The sequence below is a fragment of the Echiichthys vipera genome, assembly GCF_963691815.1.
Source record: "Echiichthys vipera genome assembly, chromosome: 21".
In the NCBI taxonomy this organism is placed as follows: Eukaryota; Metazoa; Chordata; class Actinopteri; order Perciformes; family Trachinidae; genus Echiichthys; species Echiichthys vipera.
Window position 1 is genome coordinate 22,455,049 of NC_139846.1, and position 15,952 is coordinate 22,471,000.

General features: G+C 47.8%; 1 protein-coding gene across 1 annotated transcript in view; it reads right to left on the reverse strand.

Moving 5' to 3' along the window:
- The window catches only part of gfod1 (glucose-fructose oxidoreductase domain containing 1), a 44,101-nt gene extending 34,642 nt beyond the window's left edge, over positions 1-9,459 (reverse strand). The window contains exon 1 of the mRNA XM_083935833.1: positions 8,710-9,459. Coding sequence (XP_083791959.1) covers positions 8,710-8,962 — 253 coding nt within the window. The 5' untranslated portion in view covers positions 8,963-9,459. The remainder of the gene's footprint in view (positions 1-8,709) is intronic.
- Positions 9,460-15,952: the final 6,493 nt, after the last annotated feature.

Below are 15,952 nucleotides of genomic sequence, written 5' to 3' on the forward strand. Positions count from 1 at the left end.
AGTAATCCTCAGTCACTTCATTCAGAGGCTGTGGTCCGGGGGCCCTTAGGCTTCTACCCAGTAGATTTCTTCAATACTCCATCCATGATACTAATATGACCGAAAGAACGAGGTCGCGGGTACAAGCGGACGAAATGTGTTTCCTCAGGAGGGGGGCTGGAGTCTCCCTTAGAGAGAGGGGGAGAAGTTCAGCATCCGTGAGGAACTCGGAGTAGAGCCGCTGCTCCTTTGCGTTGAAAGGAGCCAGTTGAGGTGGTTCAGGATCATCTGGTAAGGATGCCCCCTGGGCGCCTCCCTAGGGAGGTGTTCCAGGCACGTCCAGCTGGGAGGAGGCCTCGGGGAAGACCCAGGACCAGGTGGAGAGATTAGATCTCCACACTGGCCTGGGAACGCCTCAGGATCCCCCAGTTAGAGCTGGTTAATGTGGCCCGGGAAAGGGAAGTTTGGGGTCCCCTGCTGGAGCTGCTGCCCCCGCGACCCGACCCCGGATAAGAGGCTGAAGATGAGATGAAATGAGATACTAATATACTGTACAGTACCAACTACGTGTCACCATCTGACCCTGGTAGGGCGGTGGCCAACTAGACTCCACCCCTCTGCCCCTGCACCCAACAGCATCTCTGCCTGGAAGGGATTGGGAAGTAAAGGGCACCCTACGGTCCAGAGACTAGAGATGCACCCATCCAGTTTTTTCCGATCCAATCCGTATCCAATGTAATATAAAACCCTAACCGGTGTGCAAACATAGAATTAAGGTTACTCGATCGCTGTGACTGTATTGCTGTGTTTGATATTAATAAAAAAGAAATAACTGCATCGGCCTCATTCATCCGATACCCGATCCAGCTTATTAGTCAATACCGGAGCCGATATCTGATCTGGGTATCGTATCGGTGCATCTCTACCAGAGACAAATAACAGGTCATTTTGATTTACTAATATTATGTGCAATGACTTGTGGTGTGAATGGTTGTCTGTCTCTGTTCGTCTCTATGTGCCCTGTGATAGACTGGCGTCCTGTCCAGGGTGGACCCCGCCTCACGCCCGATGTCAGCTGGGATCGGCTCCAGCCCCCCCGCGACCCCGACAGGGACAAGCGGTTGTAGATGAATGAATGAATGAATGAATGAATGAATGAATGTGCAATGACTATCAGGCCACCTCCTTCTTGTAGTTGCTGGGATAAGATATTTACATTTAACATATATTGTACAAATATTCAGCCCAGCCCTGCGGGGAGCCTCGTCTAAAAATAAACACGAGAGCTTTAAGACAAACACAATAGTGATGAGTGCCTTCAAGGCCAAGGCTCACATTCCTCTGTCGAAGAAGTCTGATCGCACTTATCAGCTAAGCTCATGAGGTAAGCAGTAAGCCCGCCGCACGCAGATTACTATCAGCTCACACACCACACAGAAGAGGAAGTTAGTTCTGCATTGTCACCCAGCTGTGGCTCTGCCCACTGACCAGTCACTGACACTTCCCTGGAGCTGTGCTGCGTCATAGTGATGCAACATACACACATTGAACTGACGTCTTATGAGGAGGATTTTACCGGTCTCATATACGTATATTACTTTGATTCCACATCATAGGACAACTTTCATACAATAATTATTGACTTTCAGATGAAGAAATCCATAAAAACAACTGTTATTTTCTCTTCAAAGGTAGAAACTCTGTGGCATTAGCTTCGAGCCATGATGGAACAGTGGACAGTGACACATATGAAGATGGAGCCGATCCCGGCTGACATCGGGCGTAAGGCAGGGCACGCCCTGGACAGGACCCCAGTCTATCGCAGGGCACATAGAGACGAACAGAGACAGACAACCATTCACACCTACGGGTGATTTAGAGTCATCAATGAACCGAACACCTGCACGTCTTTGGACTGTGGGAGGAAACCGGAGAACCCGGAGAAAACCCACGCAGACACATGAACATGCAAACTCCACACAGAAGGGCCCCAGCCAGGATTTGAACCAGGAACACTCTCGCTGTGAGTGCTAACCGCCACTCCACCATGCCGCCCATTCAGAGACAACATTAAAGCATGTTAACGTGTTCTAGTAGAAACCCAAAATACAAGTATGAACCTGAAAATGAGCTTAATATGGGAGCTTTAAAGTGTTCCACGTAAATCAACACGGATGTAAATCATAACACCACTGAATCTATTGGTCATTTGAGTCTTTTATTAAGGAAACATGCTAAAAAATGTCTGATTCCAGCTACTACAATGAGATGATTTGCTGCTTTACTCTCTCTCACCATTTAAAGACAATAATGAATGGGTTAAAAATGAACAGCAGCTTAACCCATACTGAGAATAACCATTAGTTACAACCCTATAGGAGCAAAATCATCTACAGTATTAACTTCATTTTGACATAAATACTGACAAAAATAACTGGCCCTATACAGTGAACTGACTTGGTCTGATTACTGACAGAACAGAATTTTCAAACACTGTTTTATGTTTGTCATTCAACAGGACGCCAACAGGCCTGGACCCAGACTTGGCTGGGGAAGAGAGGTGGGTGGGGAAGGAACGGGCGGCGCTCGCACAATGAAGCCGCGAGGAAATGAGCCGAGAGGAAAGAGAGAAAGAACGGTCACTGACAAGTCTGCGGCGGCTGGTGCGCAGGTTGAGTCAAGTTCACTGGGACATGATTAGTGATTCTGGCTGGAGATCAGCTGGCTTGTGCAACTCTCTCACAGGGTTACATTTGGACTTCACAAGCACTGAGACATGCATGAACGTAGACAGGATGAAGTAAGCCACTTATTTCCTAATCAACAGGCGAGTGTGCGTTTGCATCGGTGCAGCCGAGGATTTAGCATCTTCATGTACGGTGTGTGGGGCGGCACGGTGGGGTGGTGGTTAGCAGTCCAGGAGGGACACTGTCCTGCATGTTTTATGTTTCTCCCTTCTCTAACATACCTGAGAATAACCATTAAGAAACCTGTTCATCACAGTAAGAGGGTTCCTGGTTCGAATCCTGGCTGGGGCCCTTCTGTGTGGAGTTTGCATGTTCTCCCCGTGACTCCCACAGGCCAAAGACGTGCATGTGTTAAGGTTAATTGATGACTCTAAATTGCCCGTAGGTGTGAATGGTTGTTTGTCTCTATGTGCCCTGTGATAGTCTAGCGTCCTGTCCAGGGTCCAGGGTGCCCCGCCTCACGCCCAATGTCAGCTGGGATCAGCTCCAGCGACCCCATGTCGATGATGTTCCGTATATATTTACATAAGTGCGGCCATGGTAAAATCAAACACTTGAGGCCTGTCCCTTTTGTTTGCTCACGCTGCCACTCCACAGCAGGTACTGACGCCAACGAGCCAACAGCAGCAGCGGTGGAGGAATGAATGGAGCCACAGAGGCCTTATCTTGATGCTGGGGTGCTGAGGCACAAGTTACACGTTTACCTCAGGAGTCACAGGCGGCTTTACAGACACTTTCTCAACCATGCCCTTTGGAAACACACCCAATTCATCTGACGTGACCTTTTGAATCCGAACTCAACTTGCTGGTTACGAGGAAAACTTGCAATTCATCACGATCGAAAACGTCACGCGCTACACGTCAAAGAGTCCGGCGACAAACCGTGACCCTCACAGCTCAAGTCGAAAGGCCAGTTCTTCTGTGGCGGCTCACACTCACACACAGCTCTGTCCCTCACACACACTTGGAGATAGTGCCTGTGGCTGTCGGGTCCGCCTGCTCCCCGAGTGTGATCATCCTGTAGTCAAAGCAGCCTGGTTCATCAGAACCACACAGCTCTGATCATGTAGAACGACTACAGCGCCTCATTCTGGGTTTCTGATCATGTAGAACGACTACAGCGCCTCATTCTGGGTTTCTGATCATGTCAAACGACTACAGCGCCTCATTCTGGGTTTCTGATCATGTCAAACGACTACAGCGCCTCATTCTGGGTTTCTGATCATGTAGAACGACTACAGCGCCTCATTCTGGGTTTCTGATCATGTAGAACGACTACAGCGCCTCATTCTGGGTTTCTGATCACGTAGAACGACTACAGCGCCTCATTCTGGGTTTCTGATCACGTAGAACGACTACAGCGCCTCATTCTGGGTTTCTGATCATGTCGAACGACTACAGCGCCTCATTCTGGGTTTCTGATCATGTCGAACGACTACAGCGCCTCATTCTGGGTTTCTGATCATGTCGAATGACTACAGCGCCTCATTCTGGGTTTCTGATCACGTAGAACGACTACAGTGCCTCATTCTGGGTTTCTGATCATGTAGAACGACTACAGCGTCTCATTCTGGGTTTCTGATCATGTAGAACGACTACAGCGCCTCATTCTGGGTTTCTGATCATGTAGAACGACTACAGCGCCTCATTCTGGGTTTCTGATCATGTAGAACGACTACAGCGCCTCATTCTGAGTTTCTGATCACGTAGAACGACTACAGTGCCTCATTCTGGGTTTCTGATCACGTAGAACGACTACAGCGCCTCATTCTGGGTTTCTGATCATGTAGAACGACTACAGCGCCTCATTCTGAGTTTCTGATCATGTAGAACGACTACAGCGCCTCATTCTGGGTTTCTGATCACGTAGAACGACTACAGCGCCTCATTCTGGGTTTCTGATCATGTAGAACGACTACAGCGCCTCATTCTGGGTTTCTGATCATGTAGAACGACTACAGAGCCTCATTCTGGGTTTCTGATCATGTAGAACGACCACAGCGTCTCATTCTGGGTTTCTGATCATGTAGAACGACCACAGCGCCTCATTCTGGGTTTCTGATCATGTAGAACGACTACAGCGCCTCATTCTGGGTTTCTGATCATGTAGAACGACTACAGCGCCTCATTCTGGGTTTCTGATCATGTAGAACGACTACAGCGCCTCATTCTGGGTTTCTGATCATGAAGAACGACTACAGCGCCTCATTCTGGGTTTCTGATCATGTCAAACGACTACAGCGCCTCATTCTGGGTTTCTGATCATGTAGAACGACTACAGTGCCTCATTCTGGGTTTCTGATCATGTAGAACGACTACGGCGCCTCATTCTGGGTTTCTGATCATGTAGAACGACTACAGTGCCTCATTCTGGGTTTCTGATCATGTAGAACGACTACAGCGCCTCATTCTGGGTTTCTGATCACGTAGAACGACTACAGCGCCTCATTCTGGGTTTCTGATCACGTAGAACGACTACAGCGCCTCATTCTGGGTTTCTGATCACGTAGAACGACTACAGCGCCTCATTTTGGGTTTCTGATCATGTAGAACGACTACAGCGCCTCATTCTGGGTTTCTGATCATGTAGAACGGCTACAGCGCCTCATTTTGGGTTTCTGATCATGTAGAACGACTACAGCGCCTAATTCTGGGTTTCTGATCATGTAGAACGACTACAGCGCCTCATTCTGGGTTTCTGATCATGTAGAACGACTACAGCGCCTCATTCTCGGTTTCTAATCATGTAGAACGACTACAGCGCCTCATTCTGGGTTTCTGATCATGTAGAACGACTACAGCGCCTCATTCTGGGTTTCTGATCATGTAGAACGACTACAGCGCCTCATTCTGGGTTTCTGATCACGTAGAACGACTACAGCGTCTCATTCTGGGTTTCTGATCATGTAGAACGACTACAGCGCCTCATTCTGGGTTTCTGATCACGTAGAACGACTACAGCGCCTCATTCTGGGTTTCTGATCATGTAGAACGACTACAGCGCCTCATTCTGGGTTTCTGATCACGTAGAACGACTACAGCGCCTCATTCTGGGTTTCTGATCATGTAGAGCGACTACAGCGCCTTATTCTGGGTTTTCTGATCATGTAGAACGACTACAGCGTCTCATTCTGGGTTTCTGATCATGTAGAATGACTACAGCGCCTCATTCTGGGTTTCTGATCATGTAGAACGACTACAGCGCCTCATTCTGGGTTTCTGATCATGTAGAACGACTACAGCGCCTCATTCTGGGTTTCTGATCACGTAGAACGACTACAGCGCCTCATTCTGGGTTTCTGATCATGTAGAACAACTACAGCGCCTCATTCTGGGTTTCTGATCATGTAGAACGACTACAGCGCCTCATTCTGGGTTTCTGATCATGTAGAACGACCACAGCGTCTCATTCTGGGTTTCTGATCATGTAGAACGACTACAGCGCCTCATTCTGGGTTTCTGATCATGTAGAACGACTACAGCGTCTCATTCTGGGTTTCTGATCATGTAGAACGACTACAGCGCCTCATTCTGGGATTTCTGATCACGTAGAACGACTACAGCGCCTCATTCTGGGTTTCTGATCATGTAGAACGACTACAGCGCCTCATTCTGTGTTTCTGATCATGTAGAACGACTACAGAGCCTCATTCTGGGTTTCTGATCATGTAGAACGACTACAGCGCCTCATTCTGAGTTTCTGATCACGTAGAACGACTACAGCGCCTCATTCTGGGTTTCTGATCATGTAGAACGACTACAGCGCCTCATTCTGGGTTTCTGATCATGTAGAACGACTACAGCGCCTCATTCTGGGTTTCTGATCACGTAGAACGACTACAGCGCCTCATTCTGGGTTTCTGATCATGTAGAACGACTACAGCGCCTCATTCTGGGTTTCTGATCATGTAGAACGACTACAGCGCCTCATTCTGGGTTTCTGATCATGTAGAACGACTACAGCGTCTCATTCTGGGTTTCTGATCATGTAGAACGACTACAGCGCCTCATTCTGGGTTTCTGATCATGTAGAACGACTACAGCGCCTCATTCTGGGTTTCTGATCACGTAGAACGACTACAGCGCCTCATTCTGGGTTTCTGATCATGTAGAACGACTACAGCGCCTCATTCTGAGTTTCTGATCATGTAGAACGACTACAGCGCCTCATTCTGGGTTTCTGATCACGTAGAACGACTACAGCGCCTCATTCTGGGTTTCTGATCACGTAGAACGACTACAGCGCCTCATTCTGGGTTTCTGATCATGTAGAACGACTACAGCGCCTCATTCTGGGTTTCTGATCATGTAGAACGACTACAGCGCCTCATTCTGGGTTTCTGATCATGTAGAACGACTACAGCGCCTCATTCTGGGTTTCTGATCATGTAGAACGACTACAGCGCCTCATTCTGGGTTTCTGATCACGTAGAACGACTACAGCGCCTCATTCTGGGTTTCTGATCATGTAGAACGACTACAGCGTCTCATTCTGGGTTTCTGATCATGTAGAACGACTACAGCGCCTCATTCTGGGTTTCGGATGGTTGCTCGATGTCACCTTGGGCTCTGGGAAATCGTGTTTTATAAAAGTGTAATTCCTTTGTCGTAAAAACTCACAGATGAATCCATTTGCAGCCCTACTGTCCCACCCCCCGCCCCCCCTGCCCACTGTTTTGTAGCTAAGACCCAATATGTGTGTTCAGGTCTAACCCAGTCCCTCCCTGGCTGCTCAGCATCTTTAGACCCATGTGTTTGTCAGTCACACACCTGACCTATTAGAGCTCACTGCCAGCTGAGCGCTGCTGCCAAACTGTGGGGTAAATAAAGCCTGTGTGGAGTCATTGCCTCCATTCTTTCATCCCACAGCTCCTGAAAGTGATCTCCAAAATAAGATGCAACGCTCCACATTTAAACTAGAACAACCTGTCTTTGTGTGTCTCTCTTGTGCGTCTGCCAGTTTCCCTGACACAGGTTAAGTTTAGTGTTTTTTTAAGGGGAGTCCCCAAACCCACATCCAGCACTGCTGTGGGTTTGTTTCCTCAGTAGCTGTACGGAAGACAATCCGACCTATAAGTGCATCACCACCACACAGGGAGGACGTGTCTCAGCACTTGGAGAGAAACTGTAGCCCAAGGGTGCAGATCCCAGGGACACAGGGACACACCCCCCTCAAGATGCGGAGCATGTGCATTTGCCAGTAACAAATGTGCAATTTGCATTCGTGCAAGTAACAGAGGACTTTTATTTTGCAAAACCACTAGAATGCCACCCATAGATGCAACAATGAAGTAAAGTTGGTGCAGTTTGCAAACTCAGACGACAATAAATGAAATAAACATCAATCAAACAACAATACAGCTGCAATTAAAGTGAGAATAATAACAAAAATACCAATTTCTAGTCCATAATATTGCGAGAAATATTAGAATAGATAATATTTTGAGAGTAAAGTCATCATAGAATTGATTGCCGCCATAATTTGGTGCATAAAAGTTCACCTGAATGCAGGAAATGAAGTGTTGAATGGTCTGAATTCTTATCGGGAGGCCCCCTCACCCTGCTCCATGTTGCCCCAATACTGAAAAGTAAATGTGCGCCACTGCTGTGGCCTCAAGTGCATCCTCTCAAAGAAGGCTGCAAGGTCAAATTTAAAATGTGCTCATGTAGAGTGATGATAAATGCTTGCCTCTACTGGACAGCTGCTGCACACACTGCTGCACCTGAGGTCCTTGCTCAAGAGCACTGTAGCTGCTCTCCTGACTCCACCTTAAGGCCGGCAGCAGCAGCCAGGAGGGCAGCCCCACCAACACTGGATGGTGATGTGTGATCTGCCCTCATCTCCAGCTCCACCTAGGCCTATGATGGAAACACCAACCTCACTGGACTCTAACCGCTCCACTGCGGGACAATAAACCCCCCACCACCACCACACCAGGGCCGCAGCATCCCTCCCTCCCGCCCGGCAGCTGCGGGGACTCACCCAGTGTTTTGACTGCGATCTGCCGCGTCAGAGGCGGCGGCAGGTTGATGCACACCAGATCCACGTCCTGGTGCAGCAGCACGTCGTCGATCCGGTTGGTGTAAAACGGTACGTTCATCTCCTTGGCCAGCTCCTCCGCCTCCTCCTGCGTCCGGCCCCACAGCGCTTTGACGGCGAAGCCCTCATTCTTCAGCAGCGGGATGATCACCCTGGCGGTCAGGCTGGTGCCGAACACGCCGACCCCCGGGAGCATGGCTCGTTTTATTCGTCGGATCTCGGTTTTCGGTTTCTACAGCTCCGGATGACGCCGGACCCGCTGCTGCAGCGGCAGCGGCAGCGGCTGAACGGGAGGGAAGCGGCGGCTGGGACCGTCAGGTTGGCCATCCACCTGCAGCCAAACACCCGCCGCGCTGCATTTCCCCGTCGCTCCGGCTCTGCGATCGGGCATGTAACGTCGTTATCCCCCCGGAAAATAGTCCCCAAAACACACAGGAGAGCGGTCCGGGCTTCCTCGGCGTTAAAAAGAGCAATTTAAATGCACCATTCCGGTCTTTCCCTCGTCCACGGCTGCGGACTGCGCCAAGCGGTGAAGGGCATGTCACCTCCCTCCCGGGTCTGCGGGTGTTCCTCCAGCAGGAGCCGCTCTTCAGAGACGGGGAGGCGGGAGGAAGGAGAGCGGAGAGGGGCTTTATGTGGCGGTGCGCTGTCCCGAACACGGCCGTCGCCTTCTGTCCGCTCCCCGGAGGACCAGCGGCGGCAGCAGCGCTACTACGGTGAAGGCTGCTGTGGATGTGCAGCTCAGAGCCGCGCGGTCAAGTCAGACACGAGACAGGAAACGCTACTGGTAGTGGATTGTCAAAATAAAAGTTTCACTGGCATGTGTAGCCTGTGTGGAGTATTAAAACAGATTTAAAAACACAGTGATGAAGTGATATTCAGTTTTAAATCATGTTAATTGTATTTATTATTAAATATAAAGCAATCAAGACCACCCAACCGAGCCCCCACCACAGCCACTTCCTGTTTGATCCAATAAGGAAGTGCCAAGAAACTATTCAATTCAATCAATCAATCTAAATCAGAGATCATAAACGCTGCCTGCACTATACTTGCGGGGCTAAATCAGTGTTAGCCACGTCTAGATGTTAGCAACTCTCCGGGATTTCTATGTTAATAGGTGATCAACAAAAAATGTTCTCAATGGTTTATTTGATATTCATGCCGAAAAAGATGGCAAAATTACACTTTAAGTTATGGTATATGAAAAAAATTGCAATGGTCCACTGGATGGAGCTCACTGTTCAACAAAGGGTTGAAGCCAAAATACCCCTGGTACGTGTTGTAATCGTGCCACCACAGTCAGTGCTGTAGGGATTAAGAGGTAGAGTTACGTCATCAGTGACCGATCTCAAGTCGATCACAGCTAACGTGGCGTTTCACCCCGTTCCATAGCATCAAATAACTTATTAAAACCAAACTAATCAGAGGAAGAACACACCTGAAGAAACATCCGTTGGATTAAAAACTACCTAAAGGGACAGAAACCATCTTTTTTTTTTTACCCATACTGCAGCCAGCCACCAGGGGGCGATCCAGATGTTTTGGCTTCACTTTTGTGCAGCAGTCAATCCGTCCATTTTTAGATACAGTTTATGAATGATACCCAGAATGCAGTAGTCTAATTATTACGAGAGGACAGTTTAGATAACGTTGAGACAAATGTTTTACCACTTCATTTGTATTTTTCTTCAGCATGTTTTTAGCATCATTATTGTTCCTGTAAATCATTTTTGATTGATTGATGATAAGAAACAAAGTTACCAACACTCACTGTCAGCAAGCCTTTGATTCTAGTTGTTATTATTATTATTATTATTATTATTATTGAGGAAGAAGAAGAAGAAGAAGAATTGCTTTTATTTATCCTGCAAGGGAAATTCATTTTTTTCACTCTGTTATTATGATACAGGTCACACAAACACACACACACACACACACACACACACACACAGGCCCGAAATACACACATGCACAAACAGGACTGAGCAGCGCCCTGAGCAGTTGGGGGTTCGGTGCCTTGCTCAACAGCACCTCAGTGCCCAGGAGATGAACTGGCACCTCTGCAGCCCTCTGATTCCCAGCCGAGTCACCTATGGACTGAGCTACTGCCGCCCTATTGTTGTCATAACATTAAAAAATAGCTGTGGTGGTGTAGCACTTTTATTTTATTGGCAACATGGACAACTTCCGGTCTCTTCCTGCCCTCCTTGTGTCTCTTGACGTGGCTCTCACCGGCTCTCCTCCCCAGTTTAACCCTTCAGCTGCTGGACAGACACCAGAAGAGCCCCTGTGCTATTCCGCCCTGTGCAGTGCCAGGTGAGGTTAAAGTCGACTCTCTGTCATATCCTCTTTATCTCCTCATGCATGTGTGGTGATATTGTTGTGTTATATATGTTTTTTTATTGTATTAAAGGAAAGTGACACGAGTGGTGTTTTCTACAGACACTCTTATCAGATCAACATTTTTTTTCCAGAAGACCAATTGAGATTTTCTGCATACTTGTGCATGAAAACACGTTATTGTTCATATTTACCATCATACTCATATTTAATGTAGCGTATACTGTCCCCTCTGGACCCCTGGTTATTGACGGTTGCATGTATTTCGGCCTCACACGTCTCATTCTGAATCCTCTGCTGTCCAGGGAACTGAACCCTCACCCTCCAGTGTACCGCGGCCTTCTCGCTCCATGGAGCCGTGTAACAGAGCCTGACAGGACGCAACCGCACAGAAACCGGAAAGACATCTTTTGTTTAAGGTTTAAAGATCTGATCGAGTGGAGCTGCTTTGCATTCTGCCGCAGGATCAAAAGCATCCATGGTGGATTTCAATCTCGCCATGGCCGGGTCCACTGTGATCCTCCGCACCTCGTCTTCTTCTGGGGTCGATCGAGGAGACACCTCACACACGGAGGCCTCACCCAGGACCACAGTAATTAATGTAATGTAATGCGGCTAACGCTAGTGCTAACACTAGCTCGGGGCAGCATGTTGGACGCATTAAAACGTCCTTTTTTAACCACTAATACTGCTCATGATAACACCAAACCTCTGCAGTAGCATGAGAAGAGTCCTTACACCTTAACAGAAGCACCAACAACGTAGTTAGTGAACCCGGAGTTTATTAAAAGAGTGTTTTAAAGACTTACCTACTGGCCCCTGTACCAGCTCCTCTCATAGTAAAGTCCATTCAAGTGGATTTTCAAAGTCAATCCCAAAGGAAGGAGCCCATTGGTGCTTCGGTTAATGCGTAGGGACTCTTCTCATGCTGCTGCATATACCGATACTGACCTGTGTGTCTTTACATGTTGAAGGGGACTCTTTCTACACATCAGAGTCTGGGGTTGGGGACCGCATGTGTGGAAAACATGTATAGTATAAGTTGAATCAAGCCTTTTGTGTGTGCAGGGAGAGCTGTGTGTGAAGTTTTCTCATGTGATGTCACTTCAGTCCAGTGATGCTTTTGATGCTTTTAATGTTAAATGTATTTTCTGCACTTTAAGGGATTGTACTGTAAATTTCGTTGTACTGGTACAATGACAGGGCTACACGGTGGGCCTTTCTGTATGGAGATTGCATGTTGTCCCCGTGTCTGCGTGGGTTTTCTCCGGGTTCTCCGGTTTCCTCCCACAGTCCAAAGACGTGCAGGTGTTCGGTTCATTGATGACTCTAAATCACCCGTAGGTGTGAATGGTTGTCTGTCTCTGTTCGTCTCTATGTGCCCTGTGATAGACCGGCGTCCTGTCCAGGGTGGACCCCGCCTCACGCCTGATGTCAGCTGGGATCGGCTCCAGCCCCCCCTGCGACCCCGACCCCAGGATAAGCGGTTGAAGATGAATGAATGAATGAATGGTACAATGACAATAAAGACAATTCATTAAATTCAGTGCCGTTTGAGGCCGAAGACTCATGAGAATGAGAACAGTCTGGAGGGTGGGGGGTTGGAGTTAGAACTGATCTCACCAGGCTTTGGATACAAGTGTCAGCTAAATGTTATGCAGTGTAATGCATGGGAAATGATATAATATGTAATATTCTATTAATACCAGTATCGATTCTGCTTATTGGTCGGATTCTTTATTGATTCCTTGCAGAGTTAGGGTGAGAAAACACACTCCACCATCAACTCAACTCTGTTATTCTCTGAGTCTGAACACAGTTATATTTGTCACGCTTTCTTTTTCATTTCAGGTTTTCAAAGTAATGCCCTGCTACGCCCGCCTGCGTGGAGATAGTGTTGTTAGAACGGCACATGTTTGGACAGTTTCTTCCTCTCCACCGTGACTTCTTCTTGTCCCAAGTTTGCAGCGGCGGCGTAGAGTTTGACGTTGTTGTTTTGCACCGTGTAACTTCTGTAATCGATAATAAGAATTGATAAGCTTGGAGGCTGTAGATTGCAAGTTGTTACTGGTTCTCAAGTGGACCCGGTTGTTGACTCCCATTACCCAGGGGTGGGCAATTCTGGTGCTGGAGAGCCACTGTCCTGCATGTTTTAGGTTCCTCTCTGCTCCTGGAGCCACTGTCCTGCATGTTTTAGGTTTCTCTCTGCTCCTGGAGCCACTGTCCTGCATGTTTTAGGTTTCTCTCTGCTCCTGGAGCCACTGTCCTGCATGTTTTAGGTTTCTCTCTGCTCCTGGAGCCACTGTCCTGCATGTTTTAGGTTTCTCTCTGCTCCTGGAGCCACTGTCCTGCATGTTTTAGGTTTCTCTCTGCTCCTGGAGCCACTGTCCTGCATGTTTTAGGTTTCTCTCTGCTCCAACACACCTGAGTCTAATGCTTTGCTCGTTATCAAGCAGCTGATGCTCGTCACAGTTTGATTATTGTTAGACTCAGGTGTGTTAGGGTAGGGACAAACCTAAAACATGCAGGACAGTGGCTCTCCAGGACCGGATTCTCCTACCCCTGCCATGACTCTAACACTTCCAATGAAGTGAAGTTGATGGGAGTGGTCCTGTGGGTTATCTTTACTCCAACAGAGGTTCAAAAAGGCTACTGATAATATGTGAGGGTTAGTTGTTTTTCTCAACTTCAAATCATTGAACTCCAGTTTTAAACTCATGAATCAACCCTTGGATGAGTTAATCAAGTCGAGTTTAGTTCAGTAAACGCACATTTTTAAACAAAACCTGCTCGGTACCTAGCACAAAACAACTCAGCGACAGCCGTTTTAATGGATGGAAAGAGCTGAACGTCAAAGCTTCAATCAATATGGACACAAACATACAATATTACACGCACACACACACACACACACACACACACACACACGCACGCACACACACACGCACACACACACACACACACACGCACACCCACACACACAGACTCGTCAGGTCGTGTGGTCAACATCCAGCCTCTCCTATTGATTTGGTCAACAACGCCTGGAGCACACAGAAGAGAGCGGGAGAGACGGCAGCCCTTTGGACCGACAGATCGTACGGAGAAAGTGGTGAAATGCAAACACAGGCTGCAAGAGGTCAAAGGTCGGCCGAGGCCAAAGCTCAAGCGTGATCCACTCTGAGAGCGTTTGAATGTGAGGCTGCGCATTTCTCCGCTCAAGTCAAACGAACTCTGTAGTCTCTGGGAACAGGATTCAGGTTTAGGGCATCGTTGCAATCACCTTCCATAACTTCCCCCTTAAGTTACAGCGATATCACCTGAGGGAGGCCCAAGAGCAACAACTACCTCTTAAAAGAAGTCAATACTTCTTCCTGCACCATACATAATGAATTCAATAATGTTGATACTAACGGTAACGGCACAGGCCAGCTGTAAACTCGTAGAGGATGAACCTTAAATTCTGTGACCATGAAAAGCATCATGTTCCTACACGCTCTCTGGTTTGCTCTCCCTCCTTTTCTCTGTCACGCTCTGATTGAATCCGATGTTGGTATGGTTTGTTTGTGTGAGGCAGATCATGTGACCGGTCAGGGTCAGGCCTGCTGATCATCCACTTAGATAGAAGAGGAGGTGCAGGAGGGGGAAGGAGTAGGCTGACACCTCCCACAGCAGAGGGTCTGGGTGATAACCTGACAGCCAGCTGCAGAGAGAGGTGACGCGTGTGGACCGGTAAAGGACAGTAAACACGCTGGCGTCTCTCTGGACGTCATCTGATACAAAAATGTGCACGTGCTCGATTTGGCTCGGAGATAATACATCTCTACATCAGTGGCTGCCACTGAGCTGCAGCCTGAAAGCAGTTGCAGGAGAAGGTAATGGTGCCCTCTAGTGGATACATGTTGCCCCACCGATGTGACCACGGGGGCGGACACTCACCACCGTGAATACCAGCAAAACACCTTCACTCGCTGTGTCTGCGGCAGTCTGCGTTTGTTTTGTTCAAAAGGATTCTAAGTTTGCAAACCAACAAAACTAAAATGAGGATCTACTGCTGTCGTGGCGCCTTCTCAAGTGATTTCATATTAATTAACTACATTCTGCTCTACCCGTGGTTTCACTGGCCCTCGAGCGTGATGTGACGAGGGGGTCTCATCGCCAAAGGCTCTTATTCAGTCATAGTTATATGTCCCACATTTGTAATATGTCCTTATTTTCACATCTCACACTGGAATCATAAAGTCTCTCCTGGTGGAAATAATGTTAGAGGCATGAAAGGGTAAATCTACACGGTCAAAAGTCCAATTCAATAAGAAATAGATGCATGTAGTGTAATTTAGATAGATATCTGTTAGCTGTTGCTGGGTGAAGGGTGGGTGCAACAGGCCGACTCAGTTGGTTTGCATGTTTGTGTAAGGATATTCAGGTATTCATGTGGGCTGAGCATGACATCAACTGAAATATTAAAGGTATGAACTAAGACCTTGATAAAAAAGATCAGGTCAAAATGTGAGTGAGAGCCACTATTAGTGAAAACAAGGCCATTCAGGTGACACCCAGCCATTAAACTAGTGCCAAGTGAGCAGATTCATCACCAATCACACCCATTTTCAAACGTTGACTTCCTTTGAACATGAACACAAAGGGGAAAACAATACCAAAAACTGCTGTCATGGCTATAGTGGAATGGTTCTTTGAGTAAATAATGATAATGCTCCTCAAATAATGAGGCTTTCACTGGTCTGTGTGGAAGCCCATGTCCACCAATGGGATGGGAAAAAAGATCCTGGTCCTGGAGGGCCACTGTCCTGCATGGTTTGGGTTTCTCCCTTCTCTAACACACAAC